Raw genomic sequence first — 26,765 nt, 5'->3', positions numbered from 1 at the left:
AGTTGAAGCAATGGATTCTGTAGCTTAAATGTTTTATAAAAACTAATTGGTAGTGGAGGATTATGGTTTGGCTGCCATCTAGTGGTTCATAAAGAGACCGCTAACTGAAAAAAGACCAAATCTAAATGGCAGAAAAACAGACATTGATCTGTCTGATATTCATGATATTAAGGCAGGGATCTGTTTTATTCCACACCCTCGGGCAAGCAACCAGAGCCTGTTTCCATCAACAACCCAGATGGTTTTTTCAAGGCTCATCTGAACAAAGTGATTCCAGGAAGAGGGTATTATGCAAATAACATCTTAAAAAATACATGTACTAACAAACAGCAGAAGACTTCAGTTCATTCATTGATGTCTTTTGTAGGCATTACACTATGTTAATCAAAAAGCTTTGCTTTCCCTCATTGAACGAACATTATGACCCTTTTAACAGGTTTGAAAAGGTTTTATGTGTGAAGCAAATTCTTAGGCTTTAGCCTTGACAGTCTCATGTACAAATATAGCAGCTTTTTGTCGCCGTCTGGTTCTCCTTTCATCAAGCTTTGTGTGTTATGATCTAAGGCTTGGGCTATGCTTGATTAAACAGTTGTTTAAAGTCACCATGAAAATCAAAATTGACAATTCTTTTTATGGAATTTTGCAGGCTATATATTATACATGATTTATCTGTGCGCATCATTATTACAAAAAAACCCCGAAAACTATATGCTAACTACTCAAGACAAACACGTCAAAAGCAAAGACTAAATCTAAAAAAATAAGGAATATTTCAGTAACTTTCCAAGCTTTCCATGGGACGCAATTATTTAACTTCTCCATTTCCTGTAACCTAAGAATTAAAAGCAGGAATCTGTTTTATTCCTAACCTCCAGGAAAAGTGCCAGATACTGTGATTCACACTGAGCTTGTCCAGTGGGAGCTTCAGCAAGTGCCAAACAATATCAGACTCTTGTCACCTCCACCACAGAGAGACACGCCATCTGCCTTTGACCTTAAAACCATTCAGACCAAAAACACCACCTGTCACATCATGATGTCACTGAAACCCACAAAAGCACAGATATGATAACAGTTTTACGCAGGAAAACATTGCCACAAGGAAAAATCCCCACTAGAGTTCTCCACAAACTTGTTAAATGAAGTGAATGAATTATGTTGGTTTTTGTGTAGGTGATGGCTCAAGAACAAAAGCTTTAACAGCTGTCACACTAATCTTGACTGAAGGTGGCAGCCAAATGCAAATGAAGTGGGAAACCCCTGGTGCAAGTCTTGTGTCATGTATATTAAGATAAAGGCAACATTTATCTCTTGACACTTCTTACTTTATTGAGTTTCTGCTCAATACTTGCATTTTTATTGTTACACCTCACTGTATAATCAGTGATAAGCTAATTTTATGGTACATATAATTTTACATGGCAAATAGGATTCATTTTTAGACATTTTTTTACTCGTTAACAAATCTGTAACCCTGTTTTTCTTGTTCAACAGGCGAAGTTAAACCCCCCATTATTCAGTTTGAGAGCCAAGATTAATTTACGTAAACATGAAAATACACAAATGCCTTGTAACTCATTGTGAAATTAATTCTGGAACATTTGGAAAATTTACTAAAACCGCCTAACACCTTGCGACCTTTTAACACAAGGGAAACGTAATATGTTGACAGTAAAAATACTGCTTGTAAAGAGTTGAAGCGGCATAAAATATTTTACCTTTACTGCACACGGACAGCTGAAGGAAGGTAGAATATATTGACTATAGAGGTAAACTGTACTGTTAAGTAGGCATGTTTTACATTGTGAATTATTCATTAATATGGCCTTTGAGAACCACAAAGGTTACTGTGGGCACGTCAGTGACGGGTGTAAAAGGGGATATAGAGCTGGACATCCATCATTTCTGTGGAAACCACAGCACACTGGATTCTCCGAGGTGAGCTTGTTGCTTGGTGATGAAGCCTTGGGAAAAAAACTGTCCATGGCAGCTGCTCTCCTAAGGAAGCTAACACAAGCCGAACTGACTGTGGAACTAGATAAACACAATATGTTCTCCATGTAAATCATAATGTTAGATAAATACCTATTATAACTATCATTTGAAACATGGGCATCCATGGCCAATCCTCATGCATTGTATTCAACACATTTGAGTCTGGTTCTTTGTTCATGATTAAACATTGCCTGTAAAGAACTGAAACAAAATAATTCAGTTTTGAGTCGAGCTTTAGCTGAACAGCTGAAATATGAGCTCTCTTTGAGAGTTGCCATAGGCATTTTTCTTGCTCCAAATCCATCTTAAAGAGAGGAACATGACGTACGAGAAGGACTGGTCTCAATTAACTTCCCCTGAAAATAAAACTAAAAGTGTAAATGCAAATAATTTTAATATATTCATATACAGGGTGAATATTACACATTCATTTTGTTACCATTTATCAAACAATGACAAAAGGGAAAATAAAATACACACTTAAATTAAGGTGGTTGAGGCATAATAAATAACCATTAATCCGCCATTTCCTTGGGTTCAGCTCCCACTAGGTTTCTTGTGAAATAATATGGCTCACTGGCACCTAAATAAACAAATAATGGAATTGATCAGCTTACAAGTCTGAATAATGGTGCCAGACATAATTTGCACACACATTGTTTTTTTTGGTGAACCTCCTGTCCCCCAATAAACAGCTTAAAAATTTAAGAAACGACTGGTAGGAACATTGAATACATTCCATAAAATTGTCATTAAAATAGATAGAATCCTACACCGCTAATGAGTACTACAGTTCTCACTCATGTCGAGGATAACAGTCATTTCCCCCTCATATGCAGAGAGCAGGTGTCTGAAATCCACCAATACACGGCAGCACCACTGAGCTTCGGCCACGCAGGCAGGGGTTTAAGCTTCTTCGGGTCAGAGTTTCCCCAACCGCTTTTACATAGACATATGGGACATCTGCACACCCACGTAGTAAGAGTCCTGAGTTTCAGCTGCGATTGTTTCCAACGCTTGTTACAGGATGAGTCTCTGGCCCAGAATTTTGCGGTTAATCTCAGCCAAGGCCACCGAGAACACAAAAGCCTTCTCATCTGAGAGGTTGGCATAAATGTCAACCTCCTTTTCCTGTTTTTCTGTGAAAGGAAAGAAAAGAAAAAAAATCAGGAAAAAAAAAAAAAATCAGAAAAAAAAAATCAACCATGACTGTATTGTGTTATCAACAGGGAATTGTGCCAATTTAGTATAGGACAAAGCAAGGATAGAACTTTATACAAATATAATTTATTTCATAACCGAATGAATAACAGCAGATTTGCAGAGAAGTGAAAATCATAAGATTCTCCATGGAAGAGCTGACAATGCATAGACGCTTCCAACTCGGCAATGATTTATTCAGCACAGAGTAAAGAACGAACCATGTGTGTAAATCATTAATCCACAATATGAAAGCCGTACACTTGGGAACCACATGCCACCCTGATGGCTCCTGAATCCTAAATATTTCTTTCGACCTAGTGTCCATGGAGATGTGGTCATCTGTTGTCATTTTAATAAACAAGCTTTATCTAAAACATACTTGGGTTGCTCAACAGAGGGTTTTATTTAATAGGTGACACTATTTGTGGTTTACAGCTAGGTGTGGCAGGGAGTGGAGACAGATCAGTGGTGACACGCCAATGAGAGGCTTTTATTCTAAATGCAAATGAAAATAAACAGAAATCTCTAGGGGGGAGCGTGAAATCAGAGAGGGACATGATGGGACTGAAGGTCAGTTTGGGGAGAGGGCTGGTAGGTAGGTCTGTATCTGGACCTTGAGGACACAAATAGCATCATCACACACTGCCAGTATTGTTGTATACCTCCTATTGGCCAGTCACTCCAGATGTGAGAGTATAAATCAAAATCTTTTATTTTAGGATATCTGTAATGCTCCTAAAATGTTCCACTTTAAGGTTTTGCTCATTTACTGTTTGACCCAACAGGCCAAGGTTATTAGTATTCTTTACAGGTTTTTGCATTGCGCTGCTTTTCAGTTTTTCTATGTAAACATGCATTTGACGGACGTGTTCGGCTGTTACATCCAAATCTCATGTTACATCCACGTCTTAGTTTTTCAGTAATGGTTGTTAGTTTTGTTTAGTTTTAGTATTTTATTTATTTAATAATTTCTATTTTATTTCAGTTTACGAAAATGTTTTTTGACCAATAGTTTTAGTCTTCGTTTATGAAAATAATCTGGCAACAGGTTAAATTACGAGATGGAGAAAAAAGAGAGAGAGCAGAACCAATTTTTTGGATTATGAAATAATCCAATTATTGGAAATGAGAAAATGCAGACTCAAAACGGATAAAACAAAAGAAAACTGTAATCAAACATTTTTCACAAGAACCTTTCACAGCACTAACACAAACTCAAAAAACTTTGACAAAAGCATTTTTCAAAGCATCTTTTTTGGTCAACGAAGCACTTCACATAAGAGAATATGTGTATATTCCAAGAATATATTTCGACAAATATTCAAAGAAAAGTCTATGAGAAACATTTATTTAACATCACTGTAAAAGACTACCGTAAATGGGAAAATAGCACTCGTAAAAAAATATCACATAAATCACCCTGGATGTCTACATTTCTTAAAGTCCATGTTTATAGTTATTATAAATCTACAATTCTTACTTTTCCCTAGACACGTGGGAGCACATTACCTTTTTCTTCCTCCTGCTTCTTCAGCCCAACAGTTTTCGGTCTGCCTCGTCCTCTGCGGATTGGATCTGACTGACTGTTGGAGCGGGATCGCCTCCTATTTTCCATATCACTGGTAGATGATAAATTTATCTTCTCTTTTCGGATTCTTTCTGTTCGTCTTCTTTTGGCATCCAATTGGTCTGAAACACAATCGAAAGGATAAATTATAAAACAGTGGGGGTTGCTACATTCACAAACTAGCCAAACTATCTTATAAACTGTTTTTATAAGATACACAAACAGCAGCTCTCTTTTTCTCACATGATCTTTAAACCCATCCCCCAACCATTATCGACAGACTTAAAAGCCAAAAAGGGGGTCTGTCACTTCACATGCAAATCAGCAAATGTAGAAAACCACAACCATATGCAGAGCTATAATCAGAGAATTAAGAGCTTGTTACTAAAGAAAGTAGGCCTGTGTCTCTCGGAGGTAGTTTATTTATAGGGCTCTTTAGTCTTCGAGTAAACATCATTAGTAACAGACTCTAGCAACCTCGTGTGAAGAGAGCTGACAATTTTCAAAATGACTACACCAGAATAATAATAATAGCCTAAATTAAGAGCAGTGACACAAATATACAGAATTTGGCCAGTTATTTTATATCTTAATATTTATTTATTTTTTAAGAAAATAGCTGTTTCTATGTTTATGCATATTTTTAAGTATCGCATCAGAAACATTATTTTGGTCTAGATGTATATGAATAATGTGCAATTAAATTGTATATATTAGGTGCTGTGACTTTTCTGTCAGCATTTCCTTGATATTATTTCCATCATGTTTTTATGTTCACTTGTTTATTTTGGTGTGAAAAAATTAATTTGACTACATATACTCCATGTAGTTTCTCAATAAATATGAGTTAATGAAAACTGCACACATAATATAATCAGAGAATTATTAGCATATTAGCATTAGAATTAATGCAGTTTAAATATTGTTAGACAAAGTCACACCGAAGTACATTTCAGATTTCCAAAAATATTTTGTCACATGTAGGCTATTTACAATAATCAACTCAATTCTGTGTATCTCTTATAACAACACAATCTGTTACCCACAGACATTTTAAATATTTATATAATCAAGCATTTCCATGGCAGCCATTTGATTCTGAACGCAGCGATAAGATCCGTTCCTGCTCCCTCCCTTTCCAGGCCTGCTGTATGACTGCACATTAACTCAGGAATCCAGGCACTGTCAATAACCTGCACTAACAGGAAGAGCTCTGTCTGTTCTACAGCTAATTAACACTGCGAAACTTCTCCACAAGAAGTCGGGGTGGCATGATCGCATGGGAATACTATTGTCAAATATCTGGAAAGATTGGCTGTAAATGTGATCAAACATTCTTATTTTATACTCTATAGTATTGTCTCATAGTCTTTCATTTAATATTTCATCTGAATTACAATTCCTCTTACAAAAGGAGCAAACAAAGTGAGGACAGGCAGAGCAATCTAAATAAAGTCTGTCCTATTTCAAATTGAGCACATTATTATTAGCAGAGGGATGGGTAAGCCCTGAATAAATACTGCTGCTAAAATGGAAACCTAATGTTACAAGAGAAAAGACATTTCTCTTAGAAGCTGCTATGACTACACCCTTCATATTTAGGCTAACATAATATAAGTAGGGTCTCACACTCTTCACATATTAACAAATTCCTTATGCGACTCTCACTTTTGTACAGACAAAACACATCACACCACTGTAAAACATTCAAACAAAGAACATTTGTGCAGATCATTCCAGTCATAACTCAATGTAACAATCACAGACTGAGTCTGCAATGCCAAAAAATGCAATGCACAAGCCAGCTGGGCTTTGAACAATAAAAATCATAAAACTTCAGCACACTTGAGACTATCTGCCGATTTGACGTGCACAATGAGAGGTAGGTTTCTAGCGTATACAATAAAAATACTCATGACTCTGGCCTAAAACCTGATTTTACTGTTTGAATACTAGATCCAAAAAAAAAGAGAACATCAAATGAATGAAAAAAAAGATTTCATTTTAAACCACAAGATTAAGTTTACAAAAAAAGTGTTAAATACCACACGTGTGGTCACATGCACAAGCTGATCTCTTATCCCTTATATTGCTAACTTTTTTTCTACACGTGCCATCTTTGTGATATCACAGCAAAAATCACTCCTATTAAAATACCAACAGACCTCCAGTTTAACTTTAATAACGCCATTTTGTAAGAATCTTCAGGAGATTTTATTTTTAAATGATCGTTGGTGTATCATAAAAATTAGTCAACTGAAATATTGTGACTAGTTTCTAGATAACAGAGTGGCGGGAGGGGGTGGAGAGAGAGAGAGAGAGAGAGAGAGAGAGGCAGCAGGAACAAGCTTTTCAGACAGGAATTAGTTTGCCCTTCCCCCATCCCTCTTAGCACTACTCACTCAAGCAAACAGCCACCACTGCACCAATCATTTCAGTATTCTCAACGCATCCTGCTGACTGGAAACTTGCCTGTTATTTATTTCCATTCACTAGCCCAGAGTTCAACACATACCAATTGGGTGTTTTTTTTTTTTTTTTTGTTTTTTAAATCAGCCTGACTCATGAGTATAGCCAGAAAACATGGGCCAACTATGTCAGACTCATATGCACTTATATTAAATAAATGAGTTTTTATTTTCAGTGAGAGAGAAAAGTTTGCTGATCAATATCTGGAATTCCATTCCATTGTCCCTCCGATAGCAGTCACTTTTCAGATCAATATTTACATCCCATCTGGTTAAAGGCCACATGATAAATAATTTAACTGTACATACTTTAGAATAACATAAAATACTAGTGGATATATGGGGTTTTCATATGTATAAAACCCATTAAAGATGTACAATTTACCCATCACCGGAGATCTCTCATTTAATTTGGCATTGAGCAGCTTTCGGCTGATGAAGACGTAGCCACAAGGACAGGATTTACAAGCCACAGGAATCTGAGAGAAACAGAGAGAGCTCAGTGTACGCAAGAACACACTAAATTAATGTACAATGACTGTCTAAATATTTCACAACACTGGAGGAAGAGCACTTCAATATTACGCATTCACAAAGGGATAAATATGGTGTGTGTCTTCATAAAAACAACATTGATGTGTCCTATGACTGAGGAAAACTGACATTGACTATAGTAAACAGGAAACATCCTTATAGTTTTCTGCTAAATTGATGTGCCAAAACACAATGGCACAAAATACAGTCTAATGAATTTATCTGCCAACGACGCGAGTTCTGTTTGTTCAAGGGCAAAATAAACATTGGTAATGTATCGTTTATAATGTCAATATATCATAATTACAAATGGTGTAAGTCTTCAGATAATATCATGCACATTTCTAAACAGTTTAATCGCAGAGATTACCGTTCTTCGTGAAATTTAAAGAGGCGAACACATACTGTATGAAACCTATGAAATTGCATTGTTTCAATCCAGTAAACAGGAAATTATTGAACAGCCTTACACGTTTTCATCGCCAAAGTAAAATGAAAACAAAATTCAGTGGCTAATTATGTGATAATATACATAATATCAATAATATCACTTAAATACAATCGTCAAAAATTAGGAAAACCCATTTTACATCACATAGCAACGTTGTTTGTAACTCATACACATCTAATGAATAACTTTGCCTCATTAAAGCACACACCATACTAAACATAACAGTTCGGCGAATTAGAACTTAAACAAAAACACAAACATTTATTATTCTTTCTCAGACAATACCTCACCTGTTGGTCACACTCCGGGCATGATTTGGTGGCCATCTTCACTTTCTTCACTTTGTTTGTAGACATATTTATGACAAAGAGCTTCAATAATATCCCTTGAGCGAACAGCAAAACTTCCAGCTGCACTAACGCACACAGAGAAGTGCAGCTGATTGGGATCCCGGGAGCTCAGACACACACTAGCCGTCCGATGAACCATCAACCGCACTATACACACTGCGCATGCGCCCTGTCGAGCTTCGACGATCGGTCCATGGCTGGCGGCTCACGTGACCCACAGCTAGCAATGGCCAGATTAGACCCTTTTTGATAACACACTCAAAAATGTAGTATTGTTCGTCACAAAAGCAACTTTTGGAAAGCGAATGGCAATATTAAATATTCAAGGTATTTCCAGATGTCCAGCTATTGCCTGCGGTACTCACGGAGCATGCGCACTACAGCACGACAGTCACGTGGATGAAGAACAATACGTGCTGATGTAGGTGAAATAGATATGCTGGTAGACACTGCCATCACTTTTTAATATTATGACTTGATGAAAACAACTGTTCGATTACGATTTATATGCGACTATAACTATAAATATGAATATAATAGTTTATAATACACTCACATAACGTGACGAACGTATGTAGAGGCTATTGTGTTTGCAACTTGCATTGCAACTGTCAATGTTTGTGTGGAAGTGTTTGAGCATTAGATATATTACTTTTCCCTATTTCAAAAACACTATCCTAAAATTGTTTAACATATTGTTCCCTCACATTGATTTGCAAGTTTGTTTGAGACACCAACCTTAATGATTTTCTGTATGCTGTATAATCACTGTCTCCTTTTTGTAGGTTACTTACTCGCTTGCTCATTGTCATAACTTAACTGGAATATGTATAACAAACTTTTCTTTGTATGTATAAGCTGTAAGACTAGTTGTGCAAGACTAGTTGTGCAATTATTAGCATAATTGTGAAAGGATCTGATTACTCTTTAACAACAACAATTTATGCATGTGAACAATATTCCCAACAACCTGGCAAACTGATCCCAGACCCAGCTATAAAAAAATCTAATATTTGGCTGGAGTATCAGGACTCATATCAGGAGTATCTTGGAAATATCTTAAATCCTGTCCATTTTATACATATAAAATATAAAATTTCAATGATATGAGGGCTCATTTCATGGTATGAATAAGATGTGAAGATATGTACTTTGTAGCATTTAATAGTTTTTTCTTCAGTTGAGCAGGTAATTTCTTGGAGACAATATCTTCAACAAAGTTATCAGATGTTTTTATATCAATCACACTTCTTACATGTCTTCTGCTTCCTTTTGTAATGTTTTTGCCAACTCCTCTTAACCCCACCCCCACACCGCTATTTGACAATTTTCAAAATACAATCAAAATGCAAAATACATTCATTCCATCATCACAAAATTCAATCAATCATTACTGAAAAGTGTGCATGAAATAGAAATGCATGAACGGGAATATGTTTTTGTTTATAATACAAAAAGTTGGATAAATATGTGAGAGATAATCATAGAGCTGATTTTTATTTTAAAAGCTAATTACTTAATGATACTAATCTTGAGTAACGTGAAAAAGATAAAAACATTTCCTCATTATTAAATATAAACCTTTTACAGTTCTACTAATAACTAGCCTGTTTTGGGGTTTGTGGAAAGCATTTCCTTCATCACTCTTTTAGTCAAGTAGGCCTATTATTTCCCCAATCACTGCACATCATACACTGCTTGAAACACAAGCCCTGGTGTTTTGAAATTACAACATAAAAGTATAGAATTTCATCCATGTCATTAGAAAATGCTGAACCCTGTCAAGTGCTTGTTGAAACAGAAAAGAAAATCTTAAAAGAATATTATGTGTGGCTCTGCAGACTTGTTGGTTGCACTGTGGAACCCCATATCCTCTTCATATGCTAAACAAGCCAATTGTTCAAGACAACGCTGCTCTTTTAACCTCACACAAGATGACGTAGGCTACTAGTGCATAGAGTGTTAATGACGTTTTCAGTGTGACTGAAAGAGAATCTTGTTTGGGAACTAACTGGATTTCTTTCTTTTTGTTATGTTAAAACATTTCACTGTCATGCCAGCCGTTATAAGTGAAACCACCCTTCAGTTTCACCAAATATGCCTCTTATAAAAATAACTTAATAAATAAATAAATAAATAATAATAATAAAAAGCAACCTGACAAACAAATGTTGTGGTACCAGTGAGAGGTAGATATTTTAAAAATTCTTAGATTAACAAACAAACAAACAATCAAACATTACATATAGGCTGGTATTAAGATACATCCTTGTTTCCAATAGGTGGCAGCATTTCATTTAGATTACATTCGATTGCAGTCTACAAAAAACATTTTCACTTCTTCAGGATTTTACTTAAATTTGTGATAAAATCCATAGGCACTCACAGTACGCTAAAAACGAACGAAACCGTACAGCATAGGCCTATGATTTTATGAAAAAGCTTTATTTACTCTAGACCTCTTTCTTACTATATTTATTATCTGTTATTGTGACTGGTCTCTATGTAATTATATGATCTCTATTACTCCTGTCCTGATTATTCAAGGAATTATTAATCGAATAATAGGCATAACCACTTTAATTGTCACTACAAGAAACACTTAGGGTAAAATGTTTTTCTTAACTTAATCTAGTGGTTCAAATAACATAGGCTATTCTTTAACACATTCTTGCTCTTTTTCTTTCATTCTAAACAATGATTGACCTCAAGCGACCCCCAATATGTTTCGTGTAATATGACACATTGTGAGAGTGCTTAGCTTCTACTCTCACCATTTCAATGTGACGAAATACAAAAGGCGTAAACAAGAAGATAACTTCGTGTTTATTGATACAGGTCGGAATATTAGACAATCTGAGGTCGATCTTAGGCTATTCACCTTTATTCTCCTTTTGCTACTAAAATGGTCTACCCAAATGAAAATCGTTAAAATGATAGCTTTTTAATGACCAGACATGTCATCTGAAACGGTAGGTTTTAACGTTGGTTGCAGGCTCTCCTGTGTGTGTGTGTGTGTGTGTGTGTGTGTGTGTTGTGTTCTGATGAAATTTTGGCCTGCTGTGACAGTCGGAAAGTCTCCTCCCCTCATACACATCCACCGGCTGCGCTAAACCATACAGCGCCGGGTATTGTAGTTTTATTTTGAGCTTTGAATGGAGACAGCGGATCAAGCAGCAGCGTGAGAACTACAACCCCCATGGCGAACAGAAACATGATCGCGCTGAAAGAGAGCGCATAAAGATTGGCGGGTGGATGATAGTAGGCGAGGATGAGGTGATTCTGAGCGTAATACAGTCAAGCACTTGGGAATGCTGATCGGCCTTGTACAGAAGAAACATTTTCTGAAGTGATTTCGTTTTTTATTTGTCAATTTTGCCCTGTAATTGTCCTAACGGGCGGTTAAAACGACGGCTACAGTATCTTTTAAAGTTGCGTCCCTTCACGCGCATCCTTGTTTCGAGCTTTTGAAAGGTTCACCGGACAGACTCGACTTCCTCAATCTGCCGACATGTATCGCTTGCAGTTACTGGCAGCTCGGTCACTGATCGCCGGAGCTCTCGATCAGTTTACCCCATTGACACTGACATCATCTCTTACCGGGGTGAGACACAAATCTCAAGGTCCGTCCGTGGAGAAGTACGGTCAGATGCGCTTCAGCACCGCCGAGGCTAAAGTGTCTGCTGGGCGCCTGGACGGAAAGATGCGGGAGAAGAGCCTGACTATGGACACACTGAACCCCCACGTGAAGGCTGTGGAGTACGCCGTGAGAGGACCCATCGTCATCAAAGCTGGAGAGATTGAGAGATGCTTGGAGGAGGTGAGAAAATGTTTAAATAACGGTAACGTTAACTGTTACCCATTTTACACTCAATGCTCCCAAGTAGCCTGCTCTACAGCATCCAATGTTTGTAAATGTAATTATCATCCTATATGTTATCCTATATTAACCTATATGTAGGTTTTGGATACCCCAATAAAAAAAAAATACGTAACGTATTTTTTCTAAAAAATAAATAAATAAAAAAAAGTTTTAAAAAGTTAGTGAAAGTATGTTGAATTTTTTTTGCACAATTGTAACCAATTACAAAATACAGTAACCATTTTTCTGTTAGGCCAAAAAGAAATTAGGTAACAATAGTTCAATAAACTTTTTTTTTCACTTCTAATTTTTTTTATGCGAGTATATATTTGTGTTTTTCATGGTCACTAATATGACTACTGATATGAATATGTTTTTAAAGATTACTCAGCCTCATATAATAGAGCCTTTAAATATTATATTTATATTGTATAAATTGTGGTTGTTGTTTGAATATTGTTTTTAACATGCTTCTGTTTCTGGAGATTTGACACACACATCTTTTTTCAAAGGAATAAACCGGAAACCGCTCTGGATTTCAAGATTGCTGGTATAAATGACCTGGGCTGCATTTCCCAAAAGCATAGAAAGCCCAAGTAGATTAGAAGCATTGATTTGCCACCAATGGTCTCTACGATCATCTTAACAATGCTTTTGAGAAATGCATCCTTGGCCATTTACACCAGCTATCTTGAAATATTCATTATTCACATGTAAATAAAACAGACAGAACTTTCATTTGTAGTTTATAACATTATGTAAAATATAGCAACAATTTCAAGTAAATTTTGGTCACAAATGTTACTGGTGGGAAAAAGAATAACTAATTAAATAACAAAAATAAATAAATTTAAACTTTCTGTGAGATCACTTCTAATTCACTAGTCTCACAATGGATCTGAAGACACCCTTAGGGGATACTGCTTTTCATACCAAATGTACTCTGTGGTTAGTAACGTAAAAAATGATCCGCCCTACATGCCTTGCAGTTGCTCATTTATATTTTTTCCCCTTTCCTTTCTTCTGGTGTCCATGGTGGTTGCTTTGAATGGAACAGGGCATTCAGTCCACTTTCTGACCTTCTTGCAGTGCCATTATCAAAGCAATGCAACAAAGGTGTCTGATTGCTGTGAAGCTGACCATTCAGCAGTAATATTATGTAACTCTTTACTATGATGTAGGAGTTAGTTTGAGCTTGCATGCTCAGCAATGACAGATGAGCACTTAGGAAGAGAGCTATATTTATATCCCATGAACAGGTGTCTTCTGGACCTTTGACATGGCATAACGTGTCCTTCATTGATGGTTGAACTTGCCATGCCCTTAGCATGTGACTAGATGGTACAGACAGATGACTACAGTGACGTAAAATCATCCAAGACATCGAAAGTGACAGGAAAATTATAACTTATGTCTGTAGAAGGTCATAATTAAGCTTGATTTCAAGTCATCTTTATTTATAGAGCGCTTTTAACAATGTAGATTGTTTCAAAGCGGCTTTACAGTGACAAACGGATAATTTAAGGTAACAGAGATTGTTTTGGCTTTATAGCGGTTCTTGAATAAATATATTTTCCAGCTAAAGTTAGTTTTGATTGATTCACTTCCGTCGCAACGATCATTAGTTAGTAAATTAGAGGCCGCTAAGACGACATCGTTCTCTCTACACAGACTTTAAACGCTAACCTGTGAGAAACGCTGATGGCGCTCACGTGCGCATCAATAATTAATTCTATAGTTATGCACATTTGAATATAATGAAACCTGTGCGCAGGTTTGTAATTCCCTACAAACCAAGCCTTAACATACTACTTGTCTGGCTTTAATTTTTATACAGAATTTTATCCCTTCGGGGTAGTAGATAGGCGAAACTGAAATTATCCCGACAACGCTTTATCTGTAGAGTGGTAAAGGGATCCTCCATAGGGAGAGGCTAGTTGGCACTGCGTTGTCATCGGGTCCAGGCGAAGGTCCTTTGTCAGATCTGGATATGGCCTGGATCCGGCAGGCTGGGGGAAAACCTTGGGATAAACAATGGGAATTTATGGGAAGTGTTCCCAGTTCCGGCTGACCTAATCTATGCAGCCTAACATTGAGTTATAGAAGTCTATATTGTATTATGTGAATGCTAGGTCAAAGAGATATGTCTTTAATCTAGCTTTGAACTGACAAAGTGTGTCTGCTTCCCGGACAATGTTAGGAAGACTGTTCCAAAGTTTTGGTGCTAAATAGGAAAAGGATCCACCGCCAGCAGTCGATTTTGATATTCTAGGTATTATTAACTGGCCGGAATTTTGAAATCGCAATAGACGTGAAGGACTATAATGCGTTAAGAGCTCGCTCAAGTACTGCGGAGCTAAACCATTTATTGCTTTGTAAGTAATCAGCAATATTTTAAAATGTATTCGATGTTTAATAGGGAGTCATACTTCCTGGTTCTGGTAAGCTGGTTCAAGAGCTGCTGCGTTTTGAACTAGCTGTAGTTTGTTTGTTAAGCGTGCAGGGCAACCACCCAGTAGAGCATTACAATAATCTAGCCTTGAGGTCATGAACGCATGAACTAATTGTTCCGCATTTGTCAATGAGAGCATATGGCGTAATTTAGATATATTTTTAAGATGTAAAAATGCGGTTTTACAGATACTACACGTGACTTTCAAATTAAATATTGGTATCAAAGAGCTCACCCAGGTTCCTAACCGACAAGCGTTAGACAGTATTCTAGGTTATTCTGTGTGGAAGTTTTTTTGTCCAATAATTAGAATCTCTGTTTCTTCAGAATTTAGTAGTTGGAAATTACTAGTCATCCAATTTTTTTATATCAGCTATGCATTCCGTTAATTTTGTGAATTGGTAGGTTTCGTTAGATTTTGAAGAAATATAGAGCTGAGTATCGTCGGCATAACAGTGAAAGCTAATTCCATGTTTCCCAATGATATAATGGATCCTAATGGTAGCATATACAGAGTGAACAGCAGCGGTCCTAGTACTGAGCCTTGTGGTACGCCATAATGAACTTGTGATCGATAAGACATCTCTTCATACAAACTGATAACGGTCAGATAAGTATGATTTAAACCATGCTAGTGCAATTCCACTAATGCCAACATAATGTTCGAGTCTATTTAAAATAATGTTGTGGTCAATAGTGTCAAATGCAGCACTAAGATCGAGTAACACAAATAGAGAGATACAACCACGATCGGATGATAAGAGCAAATCATTTGTGACTCTAATGAGAGCTGTCTCGGTACTATGGTATGGTCTAAATCCGGATTGAAAATCCTTGCAGATATAATTTCTTTCTAGAAAGGAACACAGTTGTGAGGATACTGCTTTTTCTAGTATCTTTGACAGAAAAGGCAGATTCGAGATCGGCCTGTAATTGACTAATTCTGTAGGGTGAGGGTCAAGTTGCGCTTTTTTAACAAGCGGTTTAATCATAGCCAGCTTAAAGGTTTTTGGTATGTATCTTAGATTCAAAGAAAAATGAATGATATTAAGAAGAGGATCTATGACATCTGGAAGCATCTCTTTCAGTAGCTTGGTCGGTATAGGGTCTAACATGCATGTTGTCTATTTAGTTGAATTAACGAGTTTTGCAAAAAAAATTATCTCCTATAGCAATGAATGAATCGAATTTTTCCTCAGGGAGACTACAGTGCTCTCCCTGATGCGATATTGTAGTAGATGGTTGCATAGTTATAATTTTGTCCCTGATATTACATCAATCTTATAAGTGAAGAAGTTCATAAAGTCATTACTGCTGTGTTGTTTGGAAACTTCTGGGTTTGAAGCTTTCTTTTTCGTTAGTTTAGCCACGGTTTCAAATAAATACCTAGGATTATGTTTATTTTCTTCTATAATATATATTATATAGGGTTGAAAAATAAGCAGATCTATCAGCTTTTAAAGCCTCTCGCGATGCAATCGAGCTCTCCTTCCATGAAACGTGAAATACCTCTAGTTTTGTTTTCTTTCACAATCACAACAATACAGATTTCTGTGAATGTAGCATAGCCATAGACAACAAACTTTATTATGCGTGTCCAGACAAACATCTGTTTTCACTGCAGTTTTGGTAGACATGATCATTTCCCTAAAGCTGTTTGGTGCATGTGAGGGCAGGTCTATTTAGTGTGTGCTTTGGAACATGGATTCTAGGCAAGACTTGTGGCGTTTTAGAAGCATTGTTCATATAATGGGCTCCTCTCTTACTCTCTTATAGGGTGGTACGAAACCGTTCTCTGAGGTCATCAAAGCCAACATCGGTGACGCACATGCCATGGGACAGCAACCAATCACCTTCCTTAGACAGGTAACCACAAATGCACACATTATTCTAGTCTTCGAGACATCATCCATAATGAAGTTCTTTCGGCATTAAATTAAGCAAACTATTAACCTGCATATTTCATTCCCCTGAACTGTTGACTGTGCCAACATGTAGCAAAACATTAAACTATTAACATTAATGCTACTGAACCTACATCTGTCTACAACTACACGACTCTTCAGTATTGGTATCATTGGTATCTTAGGGTGCTTTCACACTTTGTTTGATTGCCTGGTCCGAATGCAAGTTCGATTGCTCTCTCTACCCCTGCCCCCATTGATTGTATTCACATTATAATTGTGGGTCTGAACCATGGTGCATTTGCATCAATGCAGCAGCTGTTACCCTGTTGCTTGGTAAGGTCTACGCAGGAGAAGCCGGCAAAATACATAGGATTGCTCACCTCACTTTTATGTTTTGTTTTCAAAGCGTCAGCACATAAAAGCACTTGCGTCTTCCTGCATCGAATGTACTGCAAACTTTCTAAAGAATGCAGGAGTCCATTTCTGCTGAAGGCGAGCAGAAATTAGATCTACATTCTCTCTGCTTGCAGCGAGTCAGTCACGCTTGTCAGGAAAGGGAGTGAGAACATGCACACAAACACACAGTTTTATCAAATCCTACATCATCAATAGCGGTTCACTTCTGCAATTTAGTGCGATTGCTTTCAAATCAGCAGTGAACCGTACTGAACCATATCCCAGACCAAGCTTTTAAAAAAAACGTTCACGTCATCCAACTTTCACTGAACTCTGACGTCAATCGAACCCGGGTGTGCACCAGAAGTGCTAGTGTGAAAGCACCCTTAGAAACAAGATTAATCTTAGACCTTTGTACTAGCATGAACATGCTTATTCAGCTTAATAAGGAGTCTGATTCCAGCGGCTTGAAAGAAAAGCAGCTTTTGTTGACCACTTACAGTTTTGGAACACACTGTACATTCCAGTGGAAGATCGTCTCTTATTATTGGCCTAGTTTAGTCAGAGTTGATCTAGCTTTTCATTATGAGCTGAACAAAAGCTTCTGTGATGGCCTGGAACTGCAACTTGAACCAACAGGACACAGCTTTTCTTGCTAGCATGATATTCTTTACAAAAACAGTACATAAAGAGCATAGTATAAGGGGGTGAATTGGGATGCAACATATGACTAAGTACATACTTTTTGAGTGTGAAGCAGAATAGCAGGCAAGCTTTAAAAACATATTAGTTCTGCGTATCCTGTCACCGTTTAAACTGCCCTGTTGATCAATTGGTGTCAGTTAAAATCCTCCAAATTAAATTGAATTTCATTTCCCATTATATTAGAGAGAAGTCTGGCATGTTGATCTGCCAGTTGTCTTTCATGCAGAGAATTCTCCTCGTGTCTTTGCATAATGATTAATGACCAAATGTATTTTTTATTTATTTGTGTTTGTAGTTCTAATCGAATCCTCGTCCAACGCACAATGGGTTGTGGTCAATATTAACCGTTAGTGTGTGCACGGATCTGCGCTTCTGATTCTAACCGGGAAATGTAGACCATCTGGGTATCTTTTGATTACTCACTTTAACATGCTAAGATTTGGGACGTCTCTGGTCAGTGTGGTAATATGATTTTCAAGCTAATGTCAACATTGAAGAAAAGGGAGCCAAAGGGAAGCTGCCTCTGACCTGAATGGGTTATTATGGTTTGGAAACTTGGGAGGGACTGGACTCCACCAGCCATCTGGCCTGGACTCGACTCTGTTATGCTTGGGAACAAAGTTCCTGCTCAAAATTCTGATTCCCATTCAGTGTGCATACAAAGTAAAAAAAAAAAAAAAAATCCTATATACCAATTGAATGTGAATAAATAATGAATAATCATTGAAACAAATGCTCTTCCTTGAAAACACAAAGAACTGAAATCCCGTCCAAACAATTGTTTTCAATATTTCATTATCATTGATTGCAAGCATCTCTTCTCCATTTAGCGTCAGTGGCCACCACAACTTTCAGTGCAACATAGTGTATGCAAATTGTGATAATTAAATCTTGAGGGAGTGTCCCACAACAGGACAAGGCAATATTGATACGATCCAGCTTTACGTTTAAAGATGTTTAAAGCTTTTTAGAACTCATTAATGTTTATCATTATGTAAATCATTGTTTTAATATAATATACTAAAATGTTATGCCTTCTATAGTTAATAATATATATTATATACTTGTATACTATTTTGTTATAAACCATATAAACATCAGAATCTCTCGTAGCATTGAGAGTTTAGTGGAAATACGTCGCCTGTACTTCGTCTGTATTTGCTCTTACACCTGAACACAATACATTGCAAAGTGGAAATATAACATCATGCAACTTACTGACTACAGACAAATAACAGTGTTTTATCTGCATTTGTTAATTTGTGCAGGTGGTGGCTCTCTGCACGTTCCCTGAGCTGATGGACAGCCCCAGTTTCCCAGAGGATGCGAAATGGAGAGCACGGCGTATCCTGCAGGGCTGCGGGGGATACAGTCTCGGTGTGTGTGTGCATTTGTTCCTTTGAGGACGTGTTGTTGAAACTGGTTGACTTGACTTGACTTGTCAAGTTTTGACTTGAATCAAATAGTTAAGATCAAGCTAAAATCTAGAACTGTTTACAACATGGCTCTGTAGCGATTGGAGGGCATCAATGATGCTTTGTTATTGCAGATCATGCAGTTCTCAGGAAGCTGGGGAACAATAGACCTGTATTGTTCTATTGACTCTGTTCTATTCAGTGTTGTTTTACAGTAGCAAGTGCTACTGTGCTAACGCATGCATTTCTGTCGCAGGGTCATATAGTGCAAGCCAGGGTATAGAGTACATCCGCAAAGACATTGCCGCATTCATAGAGCAAAGAGATGGAGTTCCTTCAAACTGGGAAAACATTTACCTCACCACTGGAGCTAGTGATGGCATTATGGTAATTAATTGTATATTTACAATCAATCAGAGACTTGACCTAGAGCGCTTACTTGGCATGCGTTACCGACAAACCCAAACTTTGTTTTTAAGACTATTCTGCGGCTGCTGGTGTCTGGGAAAGACTCTTCTCGGACAGGTGTGATGATTCCCATTCCTCAGTACCCACTTTACTCCGCTGCAATCTCAGAGATGGATGCTGTACAGGTCAACTACTACTTGGATGAGGACAACTGCTGGGCCCTGGACATAAATGAACTTTACAGAGCCTATCAGGCTGCCAAACAGCACTGCCAACCCCGAGTCATTTGCATCATAAACCCTGGCAATCCTACTGGTAGGTACATTGTAAAGCTATTTTTGTGTGCTAGGAAACATAATGCCCTTGTGGCTGTTTGGATCCAATAGCATGTGCCGTGGAAAGAAGAGCATGTGTTATTTTTCCAGTCATGATCCCTTGTGATTGGGGATGATGCTGATGAGATCTAATATTACATACATATGATGCAATATTCTAAGTCTTCTGAAGCTGATCACTTTGTGTGAGGAACAGAAACTGAAACTCGCATGTGGAATATAGAATATGTTCTCTAGAATATAGAATATTCTGTGTAGAACTATCTGTTCCCCTAAATATAAAAAAAAAATTCTGTCATGATCCCCCTTGCTTTATTTCGCTTTACCCTTTACAGGCCAGGTCCAGAGTAAAAAATGCATTGAAGAAGTCTTGCACTTTGCTTATGAGGAGAATCTCTTTGTTATGTCAGACGAGGTAAGCTGTGCTCTTTTGCTTTCACCATTTGAATTGGACAGTCTTTTAGTTAAGCTAGAAGTAGAAGTTTAAACGGTTAAAAGTTTGGGATCAGTAGGATTTAATTTTTTTTTTTAAAGAAATTGACTTTAATTCAGCAAGGTGCCATTCAATTTATCAAGAATTACAGTTAAAATATTTTATAATGTTAGAAAAAATGTTTATTTTAAATAAATGCTTTTCTTTTTAACCTCCTATTCATCAAAGAATCTTGAAAAATGTATCATGGTTTACACAAAAATGTAGAAATAATAAGAAAAGTTTCTTGAGCAGCAAATCAGCATATTAGAATGATTTCTGAATGATCATGTGATGCTGAAGACTGGGGTAATGTTGCTGAAAATTCAGCTTGACCATCACTGGAATAAATTAAATGTTTAAATGTGTATGTATATATATATATATATATATATATATATATATATATATTATATATATATATATTATTTATATTTCACAATATGACTGTTTCTACTGTGTTTTTGATCAAATAAATACTGTCTTAATGAGTATAAGAGACTTTTTCCAGAAACAAAAAAAATCTTACAGACTGCAAAAGTTTGAACATTAGTGTATATTTAAGTGTGAAACTATTTGTGCCTCAGTTATCCTAAATCCTGTTTTAACATGTTTGACTTGCCCTTAACAATTGTGTTCTCTGTTGGTTTGTGCTGTTGCTGGCAGGTGTATCAGGAAAATGTGTACGCTCCTGACTGTCAGTTCCACTCCTTCAAGAAGGTGCTATATGAGATGGGTCCTGAGTACTTCAACAGCGTGGAGCTCGCCTCCTTCCATTCCACTTCCAAAGGCTACACGGGAGAGTGAGTGTCCCTATCCTTGTACCTTCACAGGGGTCAGCATGTGCCTTAATTCGAGATGTCCTCCTTAATATCGGCTTTCACTGACCCTTCACACACTTTCACATGACATAAACGCAGTATCCTGAAACATATTTAGACATCGTCTGGCTTTGTAATTTGCTATTTAAATATATGCGATGTGGAAAGATCTACCATCTTCAGTGACATGTTATTGGTATTTGTAAGGACAGCTTGGACTGGTAGAGTTGTATAGGCAGTCCAGTGGCTTGGCCTGAGGCATTGTTGCATCAAATTTAATCTTTGTTCAAACTCCTTCCTCCAACTGAGACTGGTTGTTCAAAACCAAGTTAAAAGTTCTTCATGCCGAATGTTGGCTGACTGGAATTAAATGTGCTGTATGTAAGTTTTTGACTGTACTAAACCATACAAATACCATAATATTTTTGGAGATATTTTGGAAACATGCTGTTTTGGAAACATGTTGTGAACACTGAGTTCACGTACTCGTTTCTCTGAAAAACACTTCTACAGCCAGTTATTTTACTTTGAAATGTGCGTTCTGTGTCTGAATGTCTGTTTTTGTTTTGGTCTGTGTGATCCCGCCCACTGACAATTTACCCAAATAGTATTTTGACACACCGGTTTGCCAGTTGGTGGAATATCATGCCATGGAAGCCAGCAAACAAACTAGGTCAGAGATCGCAGATTCTGCCCAACCTAAAAAGCCTCGGCACCCTTCTAAAAATCTCTATGAACCGGAGCATATTAAAACGTGATACAAACTCATCATAAATCAATAAATCAACTTGCAGTGTGGAGTGCCATGTAAGTCTCCTCGCCTTCCATTGTCAATTGCGCTCGTTCCTGTTGTGTGTCCTCAATCTGGCAACCCGTGTGAGCGTCGAGTCTGAGCCGGAGGGGGCAGGGGAAACAACTCTCTCCAATATTTAGAATTTGGACTGCAGTGCCCATTTCAACCACTAGTTGTCAATCTCACATTCAGCACCTTACAAATGACTTTTCTTTTTTTGACATGACTACAAATATTTATGTTTTGGCTAATAAATGTGGCAGCCTTGTCCGTCAACTCAGAGAACTCACGTGACCATGTCCATGTCCTTCCACAGGTGTGGCTTCAGGGGTGGATATATGGAGGTGATCAACATGGATTCTGAGGTCAAGATCCAGCTGGTAAAGCTATTATCAGTTCGACTGTGCCCCCCCCTGGCTGGCCAGGCTGCAATGGATGTCATTGTCAACCCGCCACAACCAGACGAGCCCTCGTTCAAACAGTTCCACCAGGTCAGTCGTGTAGTCTAGTGTCTGGTGAAGTAAAGCACATTGTGTGCTGACACTGACAGTAACTTCATTGTTATGTTGTTTTAAGTATGCAAACATGTAAATGTTACACATCAGTAACCTGCTATTACATGAACCGTCCTAAAGAATTTCTAGGTTTGGTTTTGACTGGGTGTGATGGTGTGTCTGATCTCCATCAGGAGAAATCATCAGTGCTGGGTGCTTTAGCAGAAAAAGCGAAGCTAACTGAGCAGATCCTGAATGCTGTTCCAGGAATCAAGTGTAATCCCGTCCAGGGGGCCATGTACGCCTTTCCTCGCGTCTTTATCCCTCCTAAGGCAGTGGAAGAAGCCAAGGCAAGTGCTCCTACTTTAGCAGGACTTGAGCTCTCTGGTGGAGTAATATTGCTTTTAGAACCGTGATTCTAGGTGTCTGCTAGTTTACATAGCACTCCACATTGTTCAAACTCTTCAAACTTCTTTCATCACCATTGGAATGGTGATCCGTGTGTTATCTGATTAGGAAGGGTGCAACTAGTTTTGCTAGTTCAGCATAGTCTGCCCAGTAATCTTACTCTAATGGTTAACTAAATCCAACTGTATAAATGTTATTCTGTGTAAGAGCTACGTTTCATGCAGACCGGTAGTTTGCTGCTGCAGAAAACCTTTTGTTACCGAATCGTGCTTGATTTTTCCACATGAGAAGCTACTCTTCTACTCGGATGAAACCTGTGTTCTGCAACTCGAAAACTTGAAGGAATGAAAGGTCTGAGCTGTCACTGAGGGAGTGTATGTGTAAAATCTGACTGATTTGGTTCGGCAGGCTCTAGGAATGCAGCCTGACATGCTGTACTGCCTGAGGTTGCTGGAGGAGAAGGGGATCTGTGTTGTCCCTGGTAGTGGATTTGGACAGAAAGATGGAACATATCATTTCAGGTAAACTTGCTCTCGTTTTTCAAACATTTTCTCTGATATCAGGTGATTTCTTGACACGACCCACTGGAAGTACACCATTTGAAATGTGTTATTTTTGTCATGGGCACTCAGCGCATCTGTTTTGTTTTTCACATCGTCTTGCTCATGGCACCACAGGCACAGTCCCAAACCATACACTAGCAACTATTCCAGTTATTTCTTGCAAAAAATTTTTTTTAAAAGCAAGCAGTTTTGAATTTGCTGCTATGCATGTCCATGTATCACTACAATTTGAATGTAAATCAGTAACCATTCAGATTTTACACTAGCACGTCATGTTTTTTTGTTACTTCAACTTTGGTTTTTAAACCTTAGGATAAAAACATCGCTCTATTGAAAACTATTCACTTTCCCCCTAATACTCAAAACAATGTCTTATGTGATATTGTTTTCTGTGTATAGTTACTGGCACCTGTGTTGTTAATAATTTATAAGCCATTTATAACACTTTTACTTGTTTGCACTTTATGTTTGGTATGTTTGCCTTTGTTTCAGGATGACAATCTTGCCATCCACAGAGAAGCTAAAGGTACTTCTTGGCAAAGTGCGAGATTTCCACATCAGTTTCCTGAAAGAGTATTCTGCTCTGGAGTAGCTACAGAGAGGACATGTGTCCTGACTTGAAAAACATAAGCTGGCGTGCTCCAGCACTACTTAACACACTATCTACACATTTAAACTGTAAAGGTAGTGTTAAGTATCTTGAAAATTTTATTTTTATTTTCTTTTGAAACATGATTTAATGACGTTTCAAGAAATACAGCCTTGTTTACCAATACTAATCATTTTGGGCAATGGTTTCTGGATGGGTTTTGGGGAACTATTAGTGGTTTAGTCAGACATGTTACACTATGTTTGAATGTTTAATTTACACAGCCCATTAGAGAAAATAGGATTCAGCAAGATTATCAATAATTTTCCCTTTTAAATTTGCTTTTAATTCAACAATTGTGCAGCAGGGTGTTGGGTTAATAGACACCCTCTATCATACATGAGATTCAGTTACAAATATTATTTTTGAACAACTTTCCAAACCTGGAACTGAATTATGAGGTTTGACATGCACTCAGTTGAAAATCTTTTGTAGCCCCTTATATGAAATATTCAAAACTATTTTGCCTGATGCAAATTGAGCCATTTCCGTGTGGTAAGGGGGTGGGTTGTGATGTGAATAACACTGAAGGTAGTAGGTACAAGTTTACAAGGAGGGACTCTTTTGATGTTTCTGTTGTCCTCATCTTTAGTTGCACTCATTGCCATGCAATGTACATAAACATTTTATTTGACAAAATTACAAGCTTGGTCACAAGTTAAGCTTCTGTGGAAGATTGTGACTAGGGTGAAAACATGGAGCATATCTGGCTTGTAATTGTTTACTGATGTATTTTATTTCCTCTGCTTTTGTGTTGCAAGTTATTTTAAACTATTAAACAAAATCCTGTACCATGATGCTGATCATCAACTTGCTCTGTCAACTCAGGCTCTGATCATGAGTTCATGAATAACATACCATGTGGAAATTGTGACATCAGTAGCGAACAGCCAATCACATGCTTTGAAACAGTAAGACTACGATTCATTTCTCATGAGAGAGTCAGTGTTCACTTCTATCTTCTGCTGACGATTAAGAGATTACGAAACACGAGGAATTCGACCATTTACATGCTGCATTAAACCCAGAGTTGGCACAAACGGATCTAAGACTTCACAAGCTAGGTGAACCTGCTTCTTGGTACAGGCCACAGTTCATTTGAGATAGTCTGGTGTATTACCTAAATGTAAGCCATTAGGAGATATTAGTGCCAAAGTTGACTTATCAAGTTGAATTCTCCCTTTCTGGTATCTCATCTTTCATATCAAAGCCATTAACGGTGAATGAACATTTTTAATGCACTCTTGCATTTCTTTGAACTTATCACTTCATATGAGGTGCCTTTACTCATGCCTGTGAACTTTTAATGAAATGAGTTTTCCTACATGCATTAATAGCTTGTAATATTGAATTTTTTAAAAAGCTTGTTTGTTTCTTATGTATTTTTTGTTTACAGATTTTTGGAAATTGGCCCAACCTTAACATTGTATATAGTATTTTCAATTGAATATTAAAGTTATGGAGACTGTTAATCACTTAAGTCTCTTTGTCTCATTTAGCACTGTGTGTGCCGAAGGGTTTCTGATTGGTACTAATAAACAGCCAATATATAGTAGTAATATGCATGCTAATATACAACTAGTTAATAGTGAGAATTGGACTTAAGCGTGATGTTTTTAGTTTACATGCACCTTTAGTGAAAATAGCCAACAGAAAAACATACAATTGTAAATCACAGTTGTATTACAAGTAAAATAGTAGAAAGTAGTACTGCTTCTATAACATTTTTGCTATGTGCAAACATAGGCAGATACAACATTTTTTTAAGAGACTTTTGAATCCTTCATAATAATTTGAATTTCTTTTGAGTATTTGATTATTTATATTGATTATTGCGGTGGATCATTATCGCATTACAGTTAAAGAAGGGATTTGGGCTGATAGGATTATGACAAAAAGGTACACACCTATTGTCTATGTTGGATTTATTACTTTCTTTTGAGCTGCAGGCCAATAGCTTTTAAGTTTATGGCCCGCCTTTGTGTGGAACAGACAGCTTTTTCGACCAACTGTAAAGGCCTTTCTGCACACCCATTACTCCGACCTGCAGAGACCAGGCAACACTTGCAGACGATGCCGGCGCAGTCAGCGGTGTAACATTAGGATGCACTGCCCTCTGGTGTTCTTTGCCGCGAATTACGTCATTTTAAATCCGCGGGATGTTTGAGAGCACAGGCGACATTCCTGTGCAATCGAGATCATTACTGCATGCAGGGCCGGAGTGGGACTCATTTTCAGCCCTGGAGTTTCATGCCTTAGACCGGCCCACTTTAGTTCCCTGACTGACTATATTAAAATAATGTAATTAAACCCTCAGTATATAAGTCTGCAATAGTGCACTGTTTTGTACAGCCTTGTAATTCATTGTATTTTAAAAAATATATAATTTTCTATTCAGTGCAATAGCAGTACACAGGGTTTTATAAATACAAAGGTCCCAAAAGTGATCTGGCTAGGGGGTTCGGGGGCATATTATGATTCCACTGTCATTGTCAAAGAACATAGGCTAGGCTATAT

General features: G+C 37.5%; 2 protein-coding genes across 2 annotated transcripts; one reads left to right on the top strand and one right to left on the bottom strand.

Annotated features, from left to right (window-relative positions):
* Positions 1–1,308: 1,308 nt before the first annotated feature.
* cUnh16orf87 (chromosome Un C16orf87 homolog) lies at positions 1,309–8,969 on the bottom strand. Its single transcript, XM_079605543.1, has 4 exons — positions 8,509–8,969; positions 7,619–7,712; positions 4,708–4,887; positions 1,309–3,134 (listed from the first exon to the last, which is right to left on the bottom strand). The coding sequence occupies exons 1-4, from the start codon at positions 8,572–8,574 to the stop codon at positions 3,016–3,018; spliced, it is 459 nt and encodes a 152-aa protein (XP_079461669.1). The 5' UTR covers positions 8,575–8,969; the 3' UTR covers positions 1,309–3,015.
* Positions 8,970–11,587: 2,618 nt separating this feature from the next.
* Positions 11,588–25,723, top strand: gpt2 (glutamic pyruvate transaminase (alanine aminotransferase) 2). The gene is made up of 11 exons (XM_079597590.1): positions 11,588–12,388; positions 16,659–16,748; positions 19,159–19,267; positions 19,562–19,692; positions 19,785–20,028; positions 20,384–20,463; positions 21,187–21,323; positions 22,451–22,625; positions 22,823–22,978; positions 23,445–23,557; positions 24,092–25,723. Exons 1-11 carry the CDS (start codon positions 12,080–12,082, stop codon positions 24,189–24,191), a joined length of 1,644 nt encoding a protein of 547 aa, XP_079453716.1. The 5' UTR covers positions 11,588–12,079; the 3' UTR covers positions 24,192–25,723.
* The last annotated feature ends 1,042 nt before the right edge of the window (positions 25,724–26,765 follow it).

The sequence above is a fragment of the Phoxinus phoxinus genome (assembly GCF_949152265.1).
Source record: "Phoxinus phoxinus genome assembly, chromosome: 2".
Taxonomy (NCBI): domain Eukaryota; kingdom Metazoa; phylum Chordata; class Actinopteri; order Cypriniformes; family Leuciscidae; genus Phoxinus; species Phoxinus phoxinus.
Note: the sequence above shows the minus strand (reverse complement) of the source record. Positions and strands in the feature narration are given on the sequence as shown.